The 22,010-nt window shown below is 37.2% G+C and overlaps 1 protein-coding gene across 1 annotated transcript in view; it reads right to left on the bottom strand.

Annotated features, from left to right (window-relative positions):
- The window catches only part of abca12 (ATP-binding cassette, sub-family A (ABC1), member 12), a 52,646-nt gene that overhangs the window by 2,511 nt on the left and 28,125 nt on the right, over positions 1 to 22,010 (bottom strand). The window contains exons 41-66 of the mRNA XM_077616600.1: positions 21,065 to 21,179; positions 20,540 to 20,869; positions 20,255 to 20,324; positions 20,033 to 20,167; positions 19,275 to 19,436; positions 18,875 to 19,058; positions 17,689 to 17,907; positions 16,837 to 17,033; positions 15,261 to 15,418; positions 14,872 to 15,105; positions 14,572 to 14,713; positions 14,028 to 14,274; positions 13,277 to 13,366; positions 12,263 to 12,350; positions 12,035 to 12,162; positions 11,865 to 11,952; positions 11,115 to 11,223; positions 9,924 to 9,978; positions 8,493 to 8,670; positions 8,262 to 8,377; positions 6,180 to 6,342; positions 5,821 to 6,080; positions 5,018 to 5,219; positions 3,981 to 4,090; positions 2,057 to 2,207; positions 103 to 237 (exon numbers count right to left, since the gene is read on the bottom strand). Coding sequence (XP_077472726.1) covers positions 103 to 237; positions 2,057 to 2,207; positions 3,981 to 4,090; positions 5,018 to 5,219; positions 5,821 to 6,080; positions 6,180 to 6,342; positions 8,262 to 8,377; positions 8,493 to 8,670; positions 9,924 to 9,978; positions 11,115 to 11,223; positions 11,865 to 11,952; positions 12,035 to 12,162; positions 12,263 to 12,350; positions 13,277 to 13,366; positions 14,028 to 14,274; positions 14,572 to 14,713; positions 14,872 to 15,105; positions 15,261 to 15,418; positions 16,837 to 17,033; positions 17,689 to 17,907; positions 18,875 to 19,058; positions 19,275 to 19,436; positions 20,033 to 20,167; positions 20,255 to 20,324; positions 20,540 to 20,869; positions 21,065 to 21,179 — 4,066 coding nt within the window. The remainder of the gene's footprint in view (positions 1 to 102; positions 238 to 2,056; positions 2,208 to 3,980; positions 4,091 to 5,017; positions 5,220 to 5,820; positions 6,081 to 6,179; positions 6,343 to 8,261; positions 8,378 to 8,492; positions 8,671 to 9,923; positions 9,979 to 11,114; positions 11,224 to 11,864; positions 11,953 to 12,034; positions 12,163 to 12,262; positions 12,351 to 13,276; positions 13,367 to 14,027; positions 14,275 to 14,571; positions 14,714 to 14,871; positions 15,106 to 15,260; positions 15,419 to 16,836; positions 17,034 to 17,688; positions 17,908 to 18,874; positions 19,059 to 19,274; positions 19,437 to 20,032; positions 20,168 to 20,254; positions 20,325 to 20,539; positions 20,870 to 21,064; positions 21,180 to 22,010) is intronic.

A 22,010-nucleotide genomic window follows, 5' to 3' on the forward strand; every position in this document is an offset into this window, starting at 1 on the left:
TCTTTCAAAGTATGGTAGATGTTACTATCATGAGGTGTATACACACACACACACACACACACTTCATGTCAGACATCACTGGCCACAAATGTGTAAACTCACCAGAAGCAAAATCTGAGGATGACCAATGAGAGCGATAGCTGTAGATAGCTTCCTGCGTGTCCCACAGCTATAGCCATCAGTGGTGATGTTTCGATAGTAGTTCAGCTCCAGTCTTTTTAGAAGGTACTTTACCACCTAGAAGTACACATGCAAGGTTTAGAAAAGTAATAAGTATTTAAATGCACAAACAAATCCTGAGGCTTTATATACAAACACACTAATAATCAACATCACTTTTAATTGTTGTTGAATTTTTAATGCATCAAATCAAAACACTGTGGATACAAATGTATTTATTTATTGGATTTTGTGATTTTGAGGATTTGGCTTGGTGCCTTTTTTGGTATTTTGGAAAATCTGTCAACTGTATCATTTTTCCCCTCACCTGACATTTTCCAGCACATTAAATCTGACAGAACCATGACAATGTGTAATGACACCATTAAAGCAGTCACCATTATCCACAACAAAGAATGGGAGACAGTCACTAGGAGACGCCATGTGAAGAACACCAGCCTCATCTTTATCTTTGTCCATTCAGTCATCATGCTGTGTCCATTACAGCCATTGCTGCAATCCTGACTAGACTAAAAGGACTATAATAACATAATTGCAGCCTCAATGGGTAAGACAAAGTCATTGTCATGCCTCACAAAGTTCGAGTCTCTCATTCATGTGCCAACACAAGCATGTATATAGCAGATTTACATTAAAAACTACACCCTACTGGTCAAATATATTTTTTTGTGTGAAACCATTTTCTGAAACACATAATAATTTAAGTAGTGTTTGCTCTTGTGATTAGCATGTGGGTACATGTAGATCAAAATAGATTTGGTGCCAGCACATAATCTCTCATCATTAACTCTTTGGTTACCATTGACAGAGTTCGCTTCCAATCTATTTTGATATTGCTCCCACCCCTTCCAGTCAAAATGGATTTGAATGTCAAGAACTGTCAATAACACTGAAAGATGAATATTCAGCTAAAAAAAAGCGGAAATAAAGTCCAGAATGTGTCATAGGCTTTTCCTAATGTTTATTTTCTTTCAAAAAGCAGCCTGTTGGTTCGCTGCCTTCATGCTTTATTATAGTTCTTTGGTGATGACTGTTTTTGTTCACACGGAAAATATCTTGCCTTCATTGTACTAAAAAGGCACTTTACACCCATTTTCAAGTCGTTGCATTCCCTCCCACCGCATTTTTAATTGATTTGTTTTAAAATGGTTAAATGGTCCAGCCCCACTTCTGTTCGACCTGCTCCAATCGATCATGTATGCACCCTTAGGTCAACAAATGCTTATGAGCTACTTCCAAAACAAAAATAACACACGGAGAGGTCTGCACTTTTTCAATAGTTAAGAAAAAAAACGTGGAATACAGCTGCCTTTGCTGGTTCACTTCATTTTAGGTGTCCGCTCTTTAAACATACCTTCTCACTTGGGTATGTCGTTGGGTATTTTGTTTTATTGTTTTGCTTTGTACAGCCCTTTGGTGAACAGTGTTGTTTTATGAGTATTCCATTAAGTGGGATTGATTACAAAATACTAAATTCCCTGAATTATTTATCAAATTTTCACATATTTTTGAAGAGGAATAAATGCTGACAATACGTAAATGTGAAATTGAACGATATATTGATCACTTGCTCTGGATATTTCTGAGAAACATCTTAAGTAAACAACACAGGAAGAGCTCAATGGTCTTGAGAACAATAAAGTAGAAGGACCTTGGTGACCACTTAAATGAGTCCTCAGAATGAGGTTAAAATTTTACATGCTGACAAAATAAGTGTGAAACATTTTAAGGGGCCCAAGACCCAGAAGACAACACTCAATATCATGGCACCTGCCGATTTTTTTTCAGCATGGATAAATCCAACCTCATATCAGTTGCTTTTACAATCATTACAGTTTTAAGATGATGGCAAAACAACACAATCTTTAACTGTTACCTTGTTTATTTCTCTCTCAGAGATACCATGAAGCCGAGCATAAAAACACAAGTGCTCCTCTCCAGTGAGCAGATTATCCAATGCATCCACCTGGGGACAGTAGCCGATGTTGATTCCCTTGTGCCTGCATTCCATAATGTCTACCAGTTGCCTGAGGAAACACAAAAAATAGACAGATGCACTTGAAATGTCTTTGGCATACTTAAGAAGGGAATTGGACATTGTACCAAATATAGACTCATGAGTAGTACTTTAAACTGCAAAGCCTATCATGCCAATGAATCTTAAGGTGATTGAATATTTGAGTAATGACTTATGCTACATAATCATTTGTCATACATAAATGCAGTTTATCTACATTACATCCGACAATGGGATGTAGATAAACTGAAAAGATTTTTTAATGAAACACATTATTATTATTATTATTACTATTATTATTACTATTATTATTACTATTATTATTACTATTATTATTACTATTATTATTATTATTATTGTTATTATCATTATTATTATTATTATTCTCGTTATCATTGTTATCATTGTTATCATTATTATCATTATTATCATTATTATCATCGTTATCACCATCATTATAATCATTATTAGTAGTACTATTAGTAGTACTATCAGTAGTACTATCAGTAGTACTATCAGTAGTACTATCAGTAGTACTATCAGTAGTACTATCAGTAGTACTATCAGTAGTACTATCAGTAGTACTATCAGTAGTACTATCAGTAGTACTATCAGTAGTACTATCAGTAGTACTATCAGTAGTACTATCAGTAGTACTATCAGTAGTACTATCAGTAGTACTATCAGTAGTACTATCAGTAGTACTATCAGTAGTACTAGCAGTAGTACTAGCAGTAGTACTAGCAGTAGTACTAGCAGTAGTACTAGTAGTAGTACTAGTAGTAGTACTAGTAGTAGTACTAGTAGTAGTACTAGTAGTAGTACTAGTAGTAGTACTAGTAGTAGTACTAGTAGTACTACTAGTAGTAGTACTAGTAGTAGTACTAGTAGTAGTACTAGTAGTAGTACTACTAGTACTACTACTAGTACTACTACTAGTACTACTACTAGTACTACTACTAGTACTACTACTAGTAGTACTACTAGTACTACTACTAGTACTACTACTAGTACTACTACTAGTACTACTACTAGTACTACTACTAGTACTACTACTAGTACTACTACTAGTACTACTACTAGTACTACTACTAGTACTACTACTAGTACTACTACTAGTACTACTACTAGTACTACTACTAGTACTACTACTAGTACTACTACTAGTACTACTACTAGTACTACTACTAGTACTACTACTAGTACTACTACTAGTACTACTACTAGTACTACTACTAGTACTACTACTAGTACTACTACTAGTACTACTACTAGTACTACTACTAGTACTACTACTAGTACTACTACTAGTACTACTACTAGTACTACTACTAGTACTACTACTAGTACTACTACTAGTACTACTACTAGTACTACTACTAGTACTACTACTAGTACTACTACTAGTACTACTACTAGTATTTATTTATTTTTTCAGTTTATCTTCCTATTTTAAACAAGAAAAATATCTACACTTTTCTTAATCTTGATTTTTATTCCTCAGGCTTTTTTATATTCTCAAAAGGCACGGAAATACACGATGAATTACACAAGTAATTCACAGATTCCTGAAAATATTAGCATGGGATTGCTGTGGGCACGGACAATACAAGTAACAAATCTGGCACTCTAACAAATCTAAGCACTCTCACAATAACAAAACAATGGCTAAAACATTCATCATCACGGAAGATCTGAATAAGCACATGAGTACCATATGCTTTCATTTCACTTGCTTGCATATGCTTTTAAAAAATGAAAAAAATATGAAAGGGTAGCTTACCCATCCCAGCCCCTGATCTGCGCATTGCCAGCACTGGGGCTGGCATCTCCTGTAAGCATCTTGAAAGTGGTTGTTTTTCCTGCTCCGTTCACTCCTAGCAGACCGAAGCACTTTGGGAAGAGATCATTTATTAAAACCGGAACTTTTGACCAGGATGTTGGACATAAAGTTCAATATCTAACCTCTTTCTAGACAGTACATTTGGAATCAGAAAATACAATAAGTTACATTTTGCAATTAACCATTGCCAGCTTTAGAAATCCAAACCATTAGGACTGGGAAAGGATGGCAGGGAATGTTAATTTTATGAAATAACATTAAAGCAGCAACAGTACGATGATTTAATGATCTTGTCCTTAGTTTGAGTGTTGTAAGTAGTAATGGGTCAAAGTTACGGTCTAGTCCACGTGTGTCAAAATGGCGGCCCGGGTGCCAAATCTGGCCCGCCGCATAATTTTGTGTGGCCCGGGAAAGTAAATCATGAGTGCCGACTTTCTGTTTTAGGATCAAATTAAAATGAAGAGTATAGATGTATGTTAAATTTCCTGACTTTCCCCCTTTTAAATCAATAATTGTAATTTTTTAATCATTTTTTTCTGTGTTTTTAGTTCAAAAATCATTCTGTAAAATCTAAAAATATATAAAAATATTTTCTATTTTCCACTTTAATATGGAACATAATGATTAAAATAGATTTTCCCCCACTAAGAAAAAAAGCTCAAATAAACATTGTTTTGGATCTACAAAAAACTGAATATTAGGGCTTTTATCCATTTCTTTTAATCCATTTATATAAAAAACAAATCTAAATATTATATCTAAAATGGTCCGGCCCACATGAAATCGAGTTGACGTTAATGCGGCCCGCAAACCAACTCGAGTCTGACACCCCTGGTCTCGTCAATGTAAAAATATTTGATTTTCAGAGCAAATCTGATTCATCCATCACCATCAATGGCAGCCAATGAGTAAATGGGTCCCAACTTTACACAAGGACAAGCTAGACTAAGTTGGCAGTCTTATATTGGCAAGAATACCTCTCCAGCAGGAATTCCCAGAGAAAGCCTTTTGACGGCATAGGTTTGCTTGTTAAGATGCTGATAGATCTTGGTGAGCTGGTTGACTTGTAGGATGTCAGTACCAGCTGCTCCGCTGGCCACCCTCAATCGCTCAGCTTTGACATCTTCATCCTCGTCCTCAACTAATTGGGGCACCTTTTTCCTGCCCAGAATTAGGTGCCTGTGCAGAAGGGAAAAATGATGACACCAATTACTAAAATGGTGGGGATGCAAAATTGTCGTTGGGTGTTGAAAATAATTCTAAACAAATGAACGATGATACAAAAAAACCAAATCACACTAGCTTGTGCTCTAGTCTTGTTCCTAAAGAACCATTTACTTATGTAGTAGCTTTTTCCACCAGTGAATTCTCTTACACCTATTTACTAATTAATACATGTTAGTATTTGTTTCTTTTTTGCACTGTCCATTTGAGTTGACATTTTTATTTCAATTCCATTGTACTTCTTGCCTAATGGGAGAAAAGGTGTACTGCTTCTGATTCTCTATATATACTTCATTCCATACAAGAACAGATTTTTTTTTAAATGCCAATTCATTGTAAAGCATACACAATACAAAAAGCCTTTGAAAGAAAATAATGTTTCACAAACACAGGTTTACATTAAAAGATCATTAATTTTAATAAATTTTAATTCCTTTAATTTCATTTCATTTCATTCAATTATGACTTTTGAAAGGGGTAGACTGATGCCCATAATACCAACATTATATGCTTGAAACAGATTAAAATCAAATAAAAATATATATGTATTTCTCACCTGAATTTGCGCACAAGGTACGTGTTAAGCAAGAGTCGCAGTGCAAAGAACACCACACTTAGAATGATGGAGGAGATGAACATCCAGCCGAGAGCTTCTGTAGAGTATGGATTCTTGTAGGCATCAATCCCATATCCTCTCAGGACCTGGACCTCAACATTCATTCTCGCCAGCTTCATCAATCCATTCCCAAAGTTGAATTGAGGAAAGATGAGGAAGGCATTGGTCAATATCTTGAAGATATTTTCAATGTTCTCTTTCTGAAGGAGACCACAAGAGGAATAAGTCATTATGTGTGGAACAGATCATTGTAACTACTAAGGGTTATTGTGTGATTACAAAACTGAGATGATGCTGACCTCTACATTAGTTGTTACACGCTGACCCAGAAAATAGAGAATCGAGCTGGACATTATGGTATTGATGCTGATGCAAAGGTTAATGCACACATAGGTGATGAAGGCCATCTCTGCATCCTTGAATAGGCCTGATAAAAGATACATCCAGGGGAAGGTGGCAAACCTGAGGAGTTGACAATAGAAGCATGACTTAATACATTTTTAAAAATGGAACATCTATTCTAAAGAGTCTACGGTTAGAAATCAAATCCAGATGAAAGTGAATCTTACCTATCTAAGGGAAACACTACTTTTGAGCTATGTTATCATACTACATTACAATTTTTGGCCTTATAGGCCACAATATTAATATTTTTTATACAAAATACCGCATGACCTAAAATGTGATGTTCACGTGTGCAGACGCCAGGTCCAGTTTGTAATTCCTCTGCTAGAAATCAAAACCTTCTTAAGGGAAAGATTATGTATATAGTTATGTATGTCTGTCTGTTTGTCTGAATGTTCATGGTCAAAATAACTCAATAATGAATAAAGGGACTATTTCCAAACGGTATGCATGTGTAGTATATATTGATTATATATAATTATTTTTCCTATGAATTTAAATATATATATATATATATATATATATATATATATATATATATATATATATATATATATATATATATATACACACACATCGATAAAATGTTCATAAAAATAAAATTAACAGAAATAAAAACTGAAATACTGTGGTTATCTCTTCTAATAACACTTGAAATTATTTTTTTTCTCTTTTTTTCCATAGTAATTAACTCTTTGCGTATCATTGACATTGATAGATATCCAATTCATTTAAACTGAGGTGAATGGCTGTGAATGTACCACTGAGGAGAATGATTGCTACCAGCCTCTCACAGTCATGATGTGTAGAATCATCAATGGCAGCCAAAGCATTAAAAGAATGCCTTGTTGAGGGTGTTTTGATGTATATTTTAGAAACAGTGGAAATGAGGCAGAGAAACAGAAAAAAATCACAATGTAGAGAGAAATAATCACAAGACAAAAGAGTGTAAACAGCCACGATGCTACTAAAAAAAAAGGAAAATGGATAACTTTTCCCTTTATTCCCTCAAACCTTTTTATTTTCTGCCCCACTGTTTCCTCTCATATAATCTGCTTGTTTATTTGATTGGGTCAAAACAACACAAACAGATCTAGAGAGAGGGGGGAAACAAGGGAAATAGATTAAAAGGGGAAAAGTAGCACAAGGAGACAAACAGAGCCCGACAGAGACGTTACATCTGGGAAGCATGCCCGGAAAAAGGTGCTTGGTAGACACAGGACGGGTGCCAAAGCACAGCAGATAACAGCAGCATGACGGCTGCAAAGCAGACCAGGTGGGTGCTTGCTGCCAGATGGAGGAATGTGATTATTCATTGCTTGGGAGGGGGACATCTGTCTGATAAATGAGTTGCACATCTGTCTGATAAATGAGTTGCGCAGTGCTGACTCTGCCTCCTAAGATCGAGGGCCCGTTGGCAGCAGAGGAAAACACAGGAGGGTGAACAGTAAATAGTAGAATTAAAATGATGTAAATATTGTCAAGGACAGATGTAGCTTCAGATTTGTATGCAACAGAGAATTCCAATTACTACTGTGGCAATGTGATGACAACTAAAGAGGATAAAGATTGGCCTTCATTTGAAATGTTGCCGTTGCCACCATTGTCAAACATGAGTCATTTTTAGATGACATCGATGCCAATTATCATTAATATGGTACAACTTCATTGGTTGACATCGGTGGTCCTATACATCTATGCAAAAAAATGTCTGCATGCGTGCTGCAATTCCTTGATAAACCAAATCATCAACTAATTAACTGCTATGAATACAGTCTGACAGAAAAGACAATACCTAAATCACAGCTTAACACTAGATTGAATCTCTGACTGCCTGGGCTGAGTCCTATCAGGTATTGGAATTTCTAATTTAGCTATCGTAAAGAGCACACATTAGATACGGTGTGCTTCAAATCAGTAAGCTCTTACATCACAAATGAAGACAGACTGCACATGAATTCTGCATGCAAACTCACCCAAAGAGCACCAGAAGTAGTGAAACAGCGCCTAAATTCTGTTGCTCTGTGAAGGCCGGAATCTGGAAGGCTGCAACCACAGCGATGGTCAAACTGACAGGAATCAGATAGAGGATCTGTGGGAAATATTCCAGGTCATAATGAATTTCTGGCAAATTATTTGATGGTATCAGTTATTAAATGAAGGATATGTTATTTTAATGATTTATAGACCAGTCAATTAGCTGTTACCATGTCATAAAGGAAGTTAATGACCCAATAGAGGGGCTCGCTGATGCCTGCGATGTGCTGTAGCCTCTTGGAGCCATTCTGATGCTCATTCACAATGTAGAGGGAGAAGCTGGATGTTGTGATAGAATAACCTATGAGGATACACATGGCCACGAGGATCTGGAGCATTCCCATTGTGCTGTGGAGACGGAATTGAGTTATCCAGTTGTGGTTGCACAAAAACAATAAACAGCAACATTTTTTATGAACTGTTCGACCGAGATGCAATTATGAAAACTATATTATGTTTTTTTTGCTGCATGCGTTTGTTATTGACTGGATCCTGGTGTTGGGGGGGGGGGGGGGGGGGGCAATGGATTGGACGTCTGGAGCTGTCAATGGCAGTTAAATGAGTGTGCCATAAACAGTTAGGAATAGACTTTTTTCCTAAAATTCTACTGAATCTAGGTAAAATATGAATAAGCATATAATAATAAATTAACTAATGAACCAAAGAACTTTCAGAACCTTGCAGAATTCAATTCACAAGAGAAACATTTTTGAAACTTCTTATTTTTTAATCTAGACACTACTACCCTCGCCTATGTAACCTTTTTTCGTTGGCAAGGCAGAACAGCCACTCTAATCAACTACCCGCTGCTCAGAGAGGATAAAGCAGTAGCTGGCTGAGTGACCAAGTGGGAAGGAGGAGGGGAAACAAAAAATGGAAGGAAGGAAGGACCGTGTGGTGGGAGCTTAAAGAACACTTCAATTAGAGAATATCGCCAGTAGCAACTGATCAGGCTCATTATCAGCATGGCCAAACTCTAGCTTTAGCTTCCTAGTGTGTCCCATGGGCCGCTACACTGTTCGAGACAAGACATCTTTCCGTAATGAGATGACTTTATCTTTAAAAATGTCGAGGCTAAATCAATACATCAATATCGACTAGGAAGGGAAATAAATGCCTGTTTGCCCTTCAAAAGCTTTGCCACGCTGCCAAAAACAAAAAGCTGTATCTATGGTTACAAAAATACTTAAAACTCAAGGTTGCAGAGTGACACTTTCACATCTATCCACTCTCTAAATATTTTATTTGGTGTTCCACTGGAAGACCCAGACTTTGAATAAGTAACCAATCCAATCTAATTTCAGAGTCCGAATATTTCATCCATGTTCCGGAGATGTTCACTCAATTAGTTGTTCAGCTACCGGCAGGCCAATTATCATAGCATTTTAACGAGAGCAGGAAATCCATTTAGAAAATCAAACATGCATGTAAAAAGAAAAAAATGCAAATTGCACGATCTACCCTCTCTAACCTAACCAGTTGTCCCTGAATAAAAAGTATAAGGACATAGATCAACAAGTATTTACATCTTCATGACCGTTTTAATGGTATGAAAACTAATTGGTCATTTAAATAAAGATTTTTTGAAAAGTGCAATTTACATTGAGTCATCTTCATCTGTGCGCCCAAAGTAGGGATGGCTGGAAACTGAAATTGCTGCAGCAGAAGCATAAAAAAATATGATTAATATACCGTATTTTCCGCACCATATTACTAGTAGTGGTGGTAGTGGTAGTAGTAGTATGATTAGTAGGGGATTGTGTTATACATTCACTAGATCAGGGGTGGGCAATCCGGTCCTTGAGGGCCACTGTGGGTGCAGTTATTTGTTCCAACTTATCCAACATAGACAGTTTAACCAATTAGATTTCTGCTGAAAGAAGAAGCACCTGACTGCAATCCACTGATTGTATATCTAACATACCCGGTTGGTTGAAAAGTTTCCCCTAAGGGGTTGGAACGAAACACCCACTGCGGCCATTTGTGGAATAGTTTGCCCACCCCCACACTAGATAGAGGTGTGGTAGTACTAATAGTAGTAGTGGTTAGGAGTTGTGTTATGTATCAACTAGAATATGGAGCCGTGCTAAATTTAATACAATGATTAACCAATATCCATCTATATACAAGGCGGGCTGTTGGCTTTTGATAAAATTGAAGTCTTTAAGTTGCACCTTATAGTGCAGAAAATACGGTAGTAAAACAAGAAAATATGAGCATCATAACATGTTAATCTTTGTACAAAAATGTATTTTAGCTTTTGTTTTGTCTAATAAAACCATTGAGCATTTTCATACATATAAAAACCCATGTGTCAAGAACTTACAGACCCCATCTCTATGCATGCAAATACCTGTTTTAGCTCTGTTTAGCACAAATTACTAATGAACAGTTAAGCAAACATATCTGCTATGTATAATGAAAAGATTGGTTACTCTCACGATTACTCTTTTTTAGGTGAGCCCAAGTGTGCTGACACATCCGTAGGCAGGTTCTAACCTAGAGTGGGAAGTCTATTATATAAGGGTTAAGGAGGTCTGTGTCCAAAACTTAAAGCTGAAAACTGTCATAACTAGCCTTCCTGGATCACACACCTCAATGAGTGTGCAATATTGTACACTAACATTTAAAGTGTGTTTACATGTAATGGATAAGTTTATTAAAATGTCTAGTCTAATCTTTACAGTGGCACAGTATACATAATTTGAAGACCTGTGTTAACTCCTCTTTATTGCTGTATTTGCATGTGATACGAATACTGAGCTTGTATTCACAAGTACTTCACAGCATACCGTATTTCTTTGGATCCTTCTCTGCTGGAAGTTTGGAGCGTAGGATGAGATTGTTGAGGCTGTTTAAATATGCTGGCATTGTGTGGTAGCCCTCAGGGTTGAACCAAACCTACACAAACACACAGACAAATGCACACGTGTGTGTAGGCAAAAATTCAACATAATGATGTGAGACCATGTTCAAATTTTAAGGTATTATTCCACCATGGAAGTTACAAAAGCCTAGAAACTGACATTTCTGGAGAAATTGGGGATTTTTAACTCTGTCTCTTTAGTCACTTCTGATTAATTTGGGGGCATTTTTGGGTCACCTCTTTGTTAACTTGTTGGTTACCTTTGATGGTGCTAGACACCTGATCTATTTTGACTGAGAGGGACAAAAGACTATCCCAGGCAACATCAATGACACTGAAAAATGAGACTTAAAAGTTGGCCTTACACTATAAATGAATTGGATGTCTGTCTTTGTAAATGGGAGGAAATGAATTAATTTAAGGTCCCTTTGTTAATTTTAGGCTACTTAGGTCACTTTTTCTTGGTTTGGGGTTTTTGCTAGAGTGTGACTTCACTTCTTTAAAAAAAATGTCTGAATTTTTGGAATGTTTTGAAGTTGGGGAATTCGGAAAAGTGCGTCTTCTGTGCCAAAAATGTGGACACGGAAAAAATCATGTGAATATTATATGTGGGGAGCTTTATCTTCCTTTGCAAGCATCCCCACAATTAGAAATGCGACAGAGAAGAGAGTGATACCTTGGATAAGGTGGCATTTTCAGACTTGGCAATAAGATCCATTTGTAGGTCAGACGGGAGTTTCATTCCAAATTCAAATCCACCATACCTGGGAGATAAAGTTGGTTGTGGAAACATCCTTTCTGTGCTTTGGTAAATATTAACAAATATGTTAGTTTCTTGAACCTTACCTGTTTCTGACAAAGGCATTTGCCGTTGTTAACAAATAATTCTCCACATTGATTTCACTCAGGTTGTAAACCATCTGAGAAGATGGGATCTCCAAAGAGGCTGGTTGGAATTTTTCCCCACGACAAGTCTGCATGATATTTGGGAATGAATCAAAAATCATTCAACGATAGTGTAGCTGCCAACATAGGCGATGTGGCGATTAAAGTTACATTCTCATTGTCTCTCACCTGATCTTCAATTGTACATTTACAGTCACTAGATGATATGGAATTTTTCCCTCTTGAATTCCAACTTTTGGGTTGACTTGTGCATATCCTTGAAAGAAAGAAAAAAATCACAGCAATCAGTATTAAATGGGAGTGCAATCCACTGGCATGAACGTATCTTGACATGAGTACATATGATGTCTTCCACTCCATCCAAGGAGATGTAAAATAAAGGGGACCTAATTATAGAGTGGGGCAGCTGCAAGCACTAAGGACTTGACTGCCATTTTGTGTACTATTGAAAAATGTTCAAAGATTTAAATTTGTGCGGCTTGACATTCATGTATTTTGCATCTGGCTATTCGTGCACTTTACATGGAGTCTTTAAAAAAAGTCTGTTTGGCACAAATTTAGCGCATAAAAAACTGTCAAAAGTCACACAGAAAATATTAAATTGTCAGTGTCAATCCATAAATGAGGAGTTTTTAGATCATGTTATGCAAGGTTTATTGCTCTAAAACTGAAGGACAACATGGAGATGGGAGATTTGATTTGCGAAGGTCTGCAGCACACACTCATTGTTGTAATTTGCAGGCAAAACATTCAATCTCTTTGCAATGTTGGATTTTTATGCATCTTCCGGGGGCCAGGGAGCTGTAAAATAGCTCCGAGGTATACTTCATGAGTCTCAACAGTGATTCCGTGACAGTAAGGAGAAAATATCTGTAATAAACGGGAGTTGTTTATGGAATACGAATTATGCTTTTGAATGGCAAAACTGTTCTGTAGTCTTTCCCTGACATACCATCCAGTCAAACACACGAAAAATAAGAAGGACGATCATGAGAGCTGCTAAAATATACAAGGAGGTAAATTAGATAAATGAAACCGAGTAATGTAGAGGTAAGGGATGAATGACAACCAGCAGTGTTGTGCCAGTACCAATACAGCACTACAATACAGCGGTACAGAAAATGAATGAATGAATGAACGACTAATAAATGGAGATTCTTGTGTGTTGATATGTTTACATACGGGTTTCTGGACTGATCGAGGCAGCTGTTATCCATTCCAGGGAATGACATCATTGTGTTTGCCAGTTGGCGGGATTGTCCATTTTCGTCTCTGTGAAAATTCATAACAAATAATGGGCTAAATTATATGTTTGAAGCAAATTCCCCTTTTGATGATGCATTCTAGAGCAAAAATGTTCCCTCCAACACCGGTCTAACTAAATCCTTCAATAAAGAAAATACTCATAAACATCAACCTTTATATTGAATAAAGAAACCACTGAAAAACTTGATCTTGGAATGTCACCTTAGCATTTTCTTCAGTACATATTCTGCATCCTTGATCAAATAGAAACGCTATTCAGGGCAAAGACAACCCCCCGTGACACTTTTAATGTTATTCACTTTAATCATGCATTGATTCAACACACATTGTATTCTCCACCTTTATTCCCCCTGAGGCAATGTTCGCCTTTCAAAGAACCTCAACTTTGTGATACATAAAAGTTTTATGCAGGACATGTTGCACCATTTTCAAGCAACAAGATGCATCAGTCTCCCTAATATTATATTAAAAAACAAATTGCTTTGTGGTAATTATGCGTTAATAAGCATTGTATTAAGAGAGATACATCTATAGAAACACAATGTTTTGGACAAACCGCTAAATTAACGTGCGGTCTCATCCAAAGACTTTGACATCCATTACATGAATTAAGGCAAGGGAACTTGATATTGATTGATGGATGAGCGACTTAGTGTGTGTGACCCACCTGAAAAAAGAGTAGCCTGGTCCGAAGTTGTAGAGTGCAGGGCTAAGCTCCAGTTCAGGATAGTGCAACAAATCATTCTTGATGGAGCCCAGGCCCATGGCAAGTGTCACAAATAATACAGGAAGTAGGATTTGGGAGATTAGGCCTCTGTAGTTTCTGCGGCTGTGATGGAACCGCTTGATCAATATGGCTTTGATTTGTTGCCAAGCAAGTGACATGCCTTGTACTCTATTGGAACTGGTCAGGCCTTGAGAAAAGGGTTGAAAAACACAACACTGAAATGAATCAATCGCTCACTTTTCTCTACTGTTGGCTAGATGAATAAAACACTAAGTACAATATTTGGAATTGGTGGAGAGCAAAGATGGGAAGGCTTTTTGTGCCTTAATAAAAATGTAAAAATTGGACTGCAGTTTATAAAAAGGGAAAAAGGTCATAATATCAAGAGTGATAAAGTAATATCCCAATGTTATGATGGTAATATCCTGCCAAAATTATTTTAATTCAGGACATCAATCAAGTATATATACATAATTATGCGTACCAATTTTGTCAGAAGTCGCAAAAATGTCACATGGATCTGCAGGGAAACTCTCGGTAGAGTTGGTCTCTGAAATTGTCTCTGAGATAGAAAAGGGTCTGTCTTGCACACTTTGGTTGCTTTCTTCAATCAAATGTAGGAATACCTACACAGATGAAGCAGAAGAGAAAACAACAGAACATGAGATAATCAGTTCACTCTTTCAATACCAAATTATCGTATAACACAGCCAGAACAATTAAAATTCCAATGCCCTAAACAGGATGAACAAGAATATAGTTTTAAGTAAATGACCAAGCTTACCTCTTCTAGGGTGGTATCAGAGACACCATAGCCTGCCAGCTGTAGGTCATCAAGGTTGGCATCCAGTGCTGTTAAAAGTGAGCTATAAGAGGAGGCATTAGATGAGGAAAATTGGGGCAGAGTGTAGATCAGGTCGCCCCCTTGGGCCTCTTTTAGGCGTGCTTCAGGTATGTGCGTTTGGATGAAAGCCTTCATATCAGCATCGTCAAAGCGCTCAGACTCGGAAATCTGCACCTGAAGTGGTTCGGAAAGAGAATTAATCGTCTCTATATGATTAAAAAAAAGTGTTTTTTATCATTACTCCGAATGGACGTGGTGAAAAAGAAAACGGTTCGTTGTTTCATTGACATTAAGTGGTATCACATGCTTGACTTAGTTACTAAAATTACCTTTTTAGACAGAGTGAGTTTGTAGCCTTGGCCAAGCTTGTCTTTCAGATAGAAAGGTGAGCCACAACATTTCAACCCTCCTTGCTCTAGGAAGGCTATGCGGTCACTCAGCATTTCAGCCTCGTCCAGGTGATGGGTGGACATGATGATAGTGTGCCCTGAAAAAGTGTAAACAAACACAAAAACACAATTGAGTATTAATCCAGATAAAGACCTAAGACAAAAAACAAAACATTTGCTCTTTGATGAATTTACTCTGTAGCTCAGTTGAGCAGTTAAAACAGCAAACTCATTCTTGCTTTCATACCACTTACCCTCAAAAGGGATGCAGAAGTGTTGGAGCCTATCCAAGCCAACTGTGGGCAGTAAGTGGGGGACACCCTGAATTGGTTGCCAGTTAATCACATGGCACAATGAGACAAACAACCATTCACGCTAACTCTAACCCTACTCATACCTAGGGACAATTTAGAACATTCAACTGGGGATCGAGGCAGACCTGCTAACCACTCAAGCACCACAGCAAATTTACTCAATGATAAATCAACTCTTGAACTGAACTTAAACCACCAATAAGGCAAGTGATGAATTTTGGTAGTTTAGTCTTTTAACTTAGTCTCATCAAGATCTTGCATGTGGACGTCACATTTTTGGTCATGTAGGTTACAAAATGTTATCGTTGTCCAAAAATCTAAATGCCAGGTCCCAACTTTAATTATGTTTTTTTTTTATTAGCCATAATTTATTTATTTATTTAGAATACAATTGCAAATGAATTTAATGTTAACTAAAACATAATTGGAATGAACAAAAACAAATGCACTCTGGTTATGGCTCCTAACCATACTTTAAAGCTGATAACTAACAAATGAAATTCCAAATTAAAATCACTATTCATAAATAATACAAAAGTGAATGAATATAATAAATAACTAAAAACAACACTGGCAGTTTTATCTTTTAATTTGATTTTTTTTTAATGATACCGGCGTGTTAGGCGAGTGGTTAGCGCATCGGCCCCACAGTTCTGAGATTGATGGTTTGATCCCACCTTCAGACCTGGGGGGTTTGCATGTTCTTCCCAGACTTGTGTGGGTTTTCTACGGGTACTCCAGGTTCCTTCCACATCCCAAAAATATGCATGGTGTGCTGGTTGATCTCTAAATTGCCCCTAAGTAAGAGTGTGAGCATGAATGGTTGTCTGTCTCCTTCTGCCATGCTATTAGCTGGCCACCAATTCAGGCTGTCCCCAGCCTGTGCCCATAGCTATCTGAGATAGACTCCAGCACCCCCGCGACACTGGTGAAGATAAGCAGTGCAGAAAATGAATCGATGTGTGCCATTGACAGCGATAGACATCCAATTCATTTCAAACCGAGAGCACTGGCTGTGAATCCTTGTGTTTTAGTGCCATGGAGGGTGTTATCCATCCAAACTATTTTGACTGAGAGGGTCTGTCAGCGATCATTCACTGCTAGTTTCTCCCAATCTAAATGAAATGGACGTCTAGCATCGTCAATTGCAGCCAATAAGTTAATAATCAACCATGAGCATGATGGAGAGAGCTCTGACTCACTCTGTTTATTTTGGATGATTATATCCCAGATGCTGCGCCTGGAACACGGATCAATGCCTGTGGTGGGTTCATCGAGCACCACCAAGCGAGAGCCACCAATGAATGCAATGGCAATTGATAACTTGCGCTTCATGCCTCCAGAAAGTGCGCCCACCCGCTTGTGTCGGTGAGTGTACATGCCTGTGTCCTCCAGGATCCTGGAAGATGAATTAGTGGAAAGAAATGAAGCGAACCACATGTTGACATAATGCACACATGCATTTTATACTTTTTTTCTGAAGTGGTTTGGTTGGTGGATGGTTACATTTATTTCTATTAAAACAGATTGATCACTGTAGCCTTGGAAATTGAGCAAACATAGTAAAGAATAGAAAAAAATCCTTAGAAAACTCATGCTACATCAGTATTCTCTCCCTGCAACTAATGGCCATATAAGTATCTTACGATATGACCATGCTGTTGAGATGTCAAATTGAAAACCATATTTTCAGGGTAACAGGTGGATAAATTACGTTATCTTTATCACCGGAGATGAGTATAAATAAAGTGTGGCAAGAGAGTATGCTTGACTACAACCATGTTTAACTTTTTCTCCAGAGTACAATCGGCATTCAATTCTAGGCGCTGTAACAACTTTCCACATTTCATTTTTATTAACGGGAGATAGTGTCATCTGAACAAAAAGCACTGTTTCACCATGGCTGATAAAAAAAATAAAGGCCATCAAAATACACTATATTACATTACTGCATCATGGAAAAATCAAGACATGATCCTGAGAGCTTACCCCAACCTTGCTAAGAGCAATATAATAGTAAGCATTCATTAGAATCTGGATGAGTAAACACTTACGTTCTGACTTGCTCATGCAATTCTCCGAGGGACCATTGTGGGGCCTTTATTTGGCCATAGAGCAGCAGGTGCTCCTTGGTAGTCATGTGGTCAAAGAGAACATCATATTGCATGCACACACCCAAATCTTTGCGGATGGCAGCCAAATCTGTTTCCATGTCTCGTCCATACACTTCTATATTCCCAGATGACGGTGGAAAGAGGCCCGTGAGTAGAGACCTAAGCACACAGAGTGTAACATTTACGATACACTGTGCATTGTTTTAGCATTCAATTTAATTAATACTGTACGATAAATCATAATATAAACTGAAGTTTATTAGATATGTATTTTATGTGGACAGTGCAGCTGGCCATTGGTCATTTTTATCTGGGCTAGGATATAACTAGGTGGAATGCAATCACTAAACTAATCTTGAGTCCTTACACGTAGCACCCACAAAGTAATGAGACCTAATACAAAAGCTTTGTCTGGTGTGGAATGGAACTCCTTATGAGGTGTATTTCAAAGTGTTCCATGTAATTTCTCATATGAGAAAGTAGTGGTTCTACCCTGTTGGGAAAATTGTAAATGATAATATCATCCCCAAAATGTTATCCATTCATAATTGATTGGCATAAATCAGATTCAAAGAAAATATCTATGCAGTAAAGTATTTTAATCCTTTATAGGACAGGTGACTATTTAGGAAATTAAAATAAAATAAAGACCTGGCTTCTACATACATGGACATCCCATTTTGGGCCATGTAAGCCACAATATTAACAATTGCTATACAAGTATGGCCCATGTGACCCAATTTTACCACATTCGATGTCAGTCCCTAACTGTCAAAATGGATTAGGCGTCTAGCACCATCAACAATGTGCAAATGAGCTCATTGAGTGTCCTATAAAGGCTTAATAGAAATGATAAACATCAACAAAAATAGATGTCCATTACATTTAAACAGGGGCAACTGACTGTGAATCCTAATCTTTCATTGGCATAGATGACACTCGACCTCCAATCCATTTTGATGGGGAGGTTGGCAACGATCATTTGCTGTCAGCCTCTCTCAGTCAAAATGGATTGGGCATCGAACCTCCTCAATGGAAGTATTGAGTTGCAATGAGTGACCCATACATGTTCATTGCTTAAATTTTCTTGAGACACAAAAAAGGACAAGTGTGACAGTTTACATACATGGTAGTAGTCTTGCCAGCGCCATTGTGACCGAGCAATGATGTGACATGGCCCTCGTAGAAGGAAACGTTAAGGTTTTTAATGCCTACTCGATCATCATAGATTTTAGTGAGACCTTGAAGGGCAACGCCCACTGGTAGATGAGAGAAGTCTTCACCAGTTTGAGAAAACAGTTTGCTCTGACCTGAGAGAATGAACAAATGCAAAATGTAAACCAAACAACCATTGTATTAAGGACATACTGAATGGAGAGAGTGAGAGAAATACTGTACAATGAGGTACTTTAATATGGAGTATAAATATAAAAGATCATGAAAAGACAACAAAGCGAGAGATTCTCCAATCAGAGTGAACAAACTGTGCTCGCTCGTAATTGTTAGGATGTAATTACTTTTTTTACCTTTCCCCTTGCTTCCAGAGAACACAGGTAGGTTTGTATTCATGGTGTTGGTAAACAAAAGTCCTTTGCCACCTTTTTGTGACTTTCTAGAGCAGTCAAAAAGGTCAGCCCAAAAGGAGGCTGTAAAGGGGAAGTACCATGGAGCAGGGATGCCATATTTGCCTGATTGAACATGAAAAAGAAAAGAATCATGAAAGTACTGAAAGCAGGTATAAACCAATTCCTAAACAATAACGCCTGCTTCATCTGGGAAACACTCCGCATAAGACATGAGTACAGATTGAATTTATCTTCAATAAAATGCTCATTTGAATCACAATTGCATACACAGATGAATCACATGATGTTAATCGAAAAGCAACATTCCTCTTCTCCGTGTATTTATACACTACTACCTACTGGTTTATATACTGTAAATAGTAGACATTTCTTCTAGCCAAAACATCCAGGTCTAAAACTTTTTTTTACTGTAAAGGGTTGTTGGTTTTATATACACTAGTAAAAGTACTTCCTGTACAACAAGTTATTTTACAGGTTATTCAAACTATTATTGTATCTTCATTATTGATTAATTTGGCTATTATTATTTTTCTATACATTGCTTATAATCCAGTCACCATTATAGTCTGTAACTTGTAGAAAACTGGTGAAATGCTGATCAATTCAAAACAAAAGTCCACTGGGCTGCCCATATAATGAATTAATCGATTAATTTTGACATCTCGGTTCTCAATTGATTCAAATTCTCTAGAATTCACCTGGGAAAACCATGCGGATGTACATCCCGATCGTGAAGTAGATAATTGAGTCGATGAGCATCATCCAGCACAGCCAACCAAAAGAAGATGTGTCTCCAGCTAGGGGGGACGAATATGAATTGCTCCACTGAATACCTAAAAAACAAAAACGTCAACTTTTATCGACTCGCGTGTTTACAATGTCTAATAAATCATTTTCTGATGCAGGTAAGAAATTCATACCTTCTTCCATAGACTCATAGAGAGAGATATACTGACTAGCATAACTGAAACAGCATGGGGAAAATAGGCTCTGTGGGAAAATGAGGCATTGGTAAATAAAACTGAATGAATTAATGGATTAATTAAACATACAAAGAGCAACCAAATCTGGAAATATCTGTCAGATCTTTGTGAGTCTACGTCTTTTCTATAATAGCGACCATATTGAAAGTTGTTTAGTTGTAGGAACAGAATTGAATTTAGTAGATATAAAGAAAAAAAATCTAATAAATAAAGATCCCTCACCAGTGCACTCTTCTGGTAAATGTTGAGACTGGACTCCACTGCCAATACCACAATGTATGGGAAGAAACAGATCATGTAAAAGAGGCTACCACTAAGACCAGCAATGTAGGTCTTGTCGAAAAAGGAGCTGATCATGTAACTGAAGGCCAGGATTGTCAAGCCATAGTCGCTTAGGTACAAGAACAAGAGGAAGCCATTGCTGTGGGAGAGGATGCCACCATGCTTGAGAATCAGTGTCATGATGATAATTGTCACGATCAGGTAAGCAGCACACTCCAAGAGCCAGGCGATGAAGTGGCTGAATGGATTAACACCCATCATTTTCATATACTGAAAGGGAAAGCAAAATGTCAATAACCATAATATTGTGGTGGTGCCTTATTACGTAATATTACCTACTGCATGATAGTACTATAACAGCTATCATCATTTGAAGCGCGATATGAGAAAATACAACAAAAGATATAACACAGATTTTCCAGTATCTTCGAAAGAATAAATACAAAGTCAAAAATGAACCCTTACTTGATGCAGCCCCAGTTCTCTTTCATGAACCAATTTCTTGACAAAGTCAGCCACAAAAAGAATCCAAGCTAACATCAGCATGAGTGGGAAGACCAAGGATATGGCTTCAAGATACCTAATAAATTAATAATAACAATACAAATTATTAATAATAAAAATCATTAATAATAAAAAAATATTAATAAAAAAACAATAATAATAATTAGAATTAATAATATTAATATTGTTAATAATAATACTAATAAAACAGTCATGATTATAATAAAATAATCCAGAAATCATGAGTTCTTATGAAGTTGTCCTGATTTTTTTCCATTATCTTAACTCATTCCTTGCCATTACAATGATAGACATCAAATCTATTTTAAGTGGAATTGAGTAATCATGTTTCATTACAGGGATTGAAGTACAATCCAATGTGACTAGGAGGCTGGCAGAAATGAAAATTCCTCCCATTCTATTGGACATCAATTGCTGTCAATGGCAGCTTATGAGTTAACATTGTATTGCAGCTGTTATCTCCGATATTGTACTCTCAGTAATAGATCGGACTATCAGTTTGTCAGGTTGGAGGCAGCCTGTCAGATACAGTGTTCTGATTTTGTAGCAATTGTGAATTGTCAGCATTGTCTCTAAAAGCCCTTGAGAGTAAGCAAAAACTGATGTTGTGCTCAGTTACCAGAAACTATGCTGCATGTTCGCCAAATGTTAACGTCAAACATTGAACTGTCAGAGTAGTTAGACTTTACATTTCCGGCATTAGCAGTGGGAACAGTTTGAGTGGAAAGCACACACTATACTCTTAAATATTCATGCATTCTTTTCAGAGACAATTATGATGTGAGACTTGCAAGTGACTGACTACTTACTGACAGTCCCAAGTGGCTGATAAATTATGAGAGAGTTTGCATTATTCCACATCAATGCCTGGACGTGCATCTTTTCA

The sequence above is a fragment of the Stigmatopora argus genome, chromosome 13, assembly GCF_051989625.1.
Source record: "Stigmatopora argus isolate UIUO_Sarg chromosome 13, RoL_Sarg_1.0, whole genome shotgun sequence".
NCBI classification, from domain to species: Eukaryota; Metazoa; Chordata; class Actinopteri; order Syngnathiformes; family Syngnathidae; genus Stigmatopora; species Stigmatopora argus.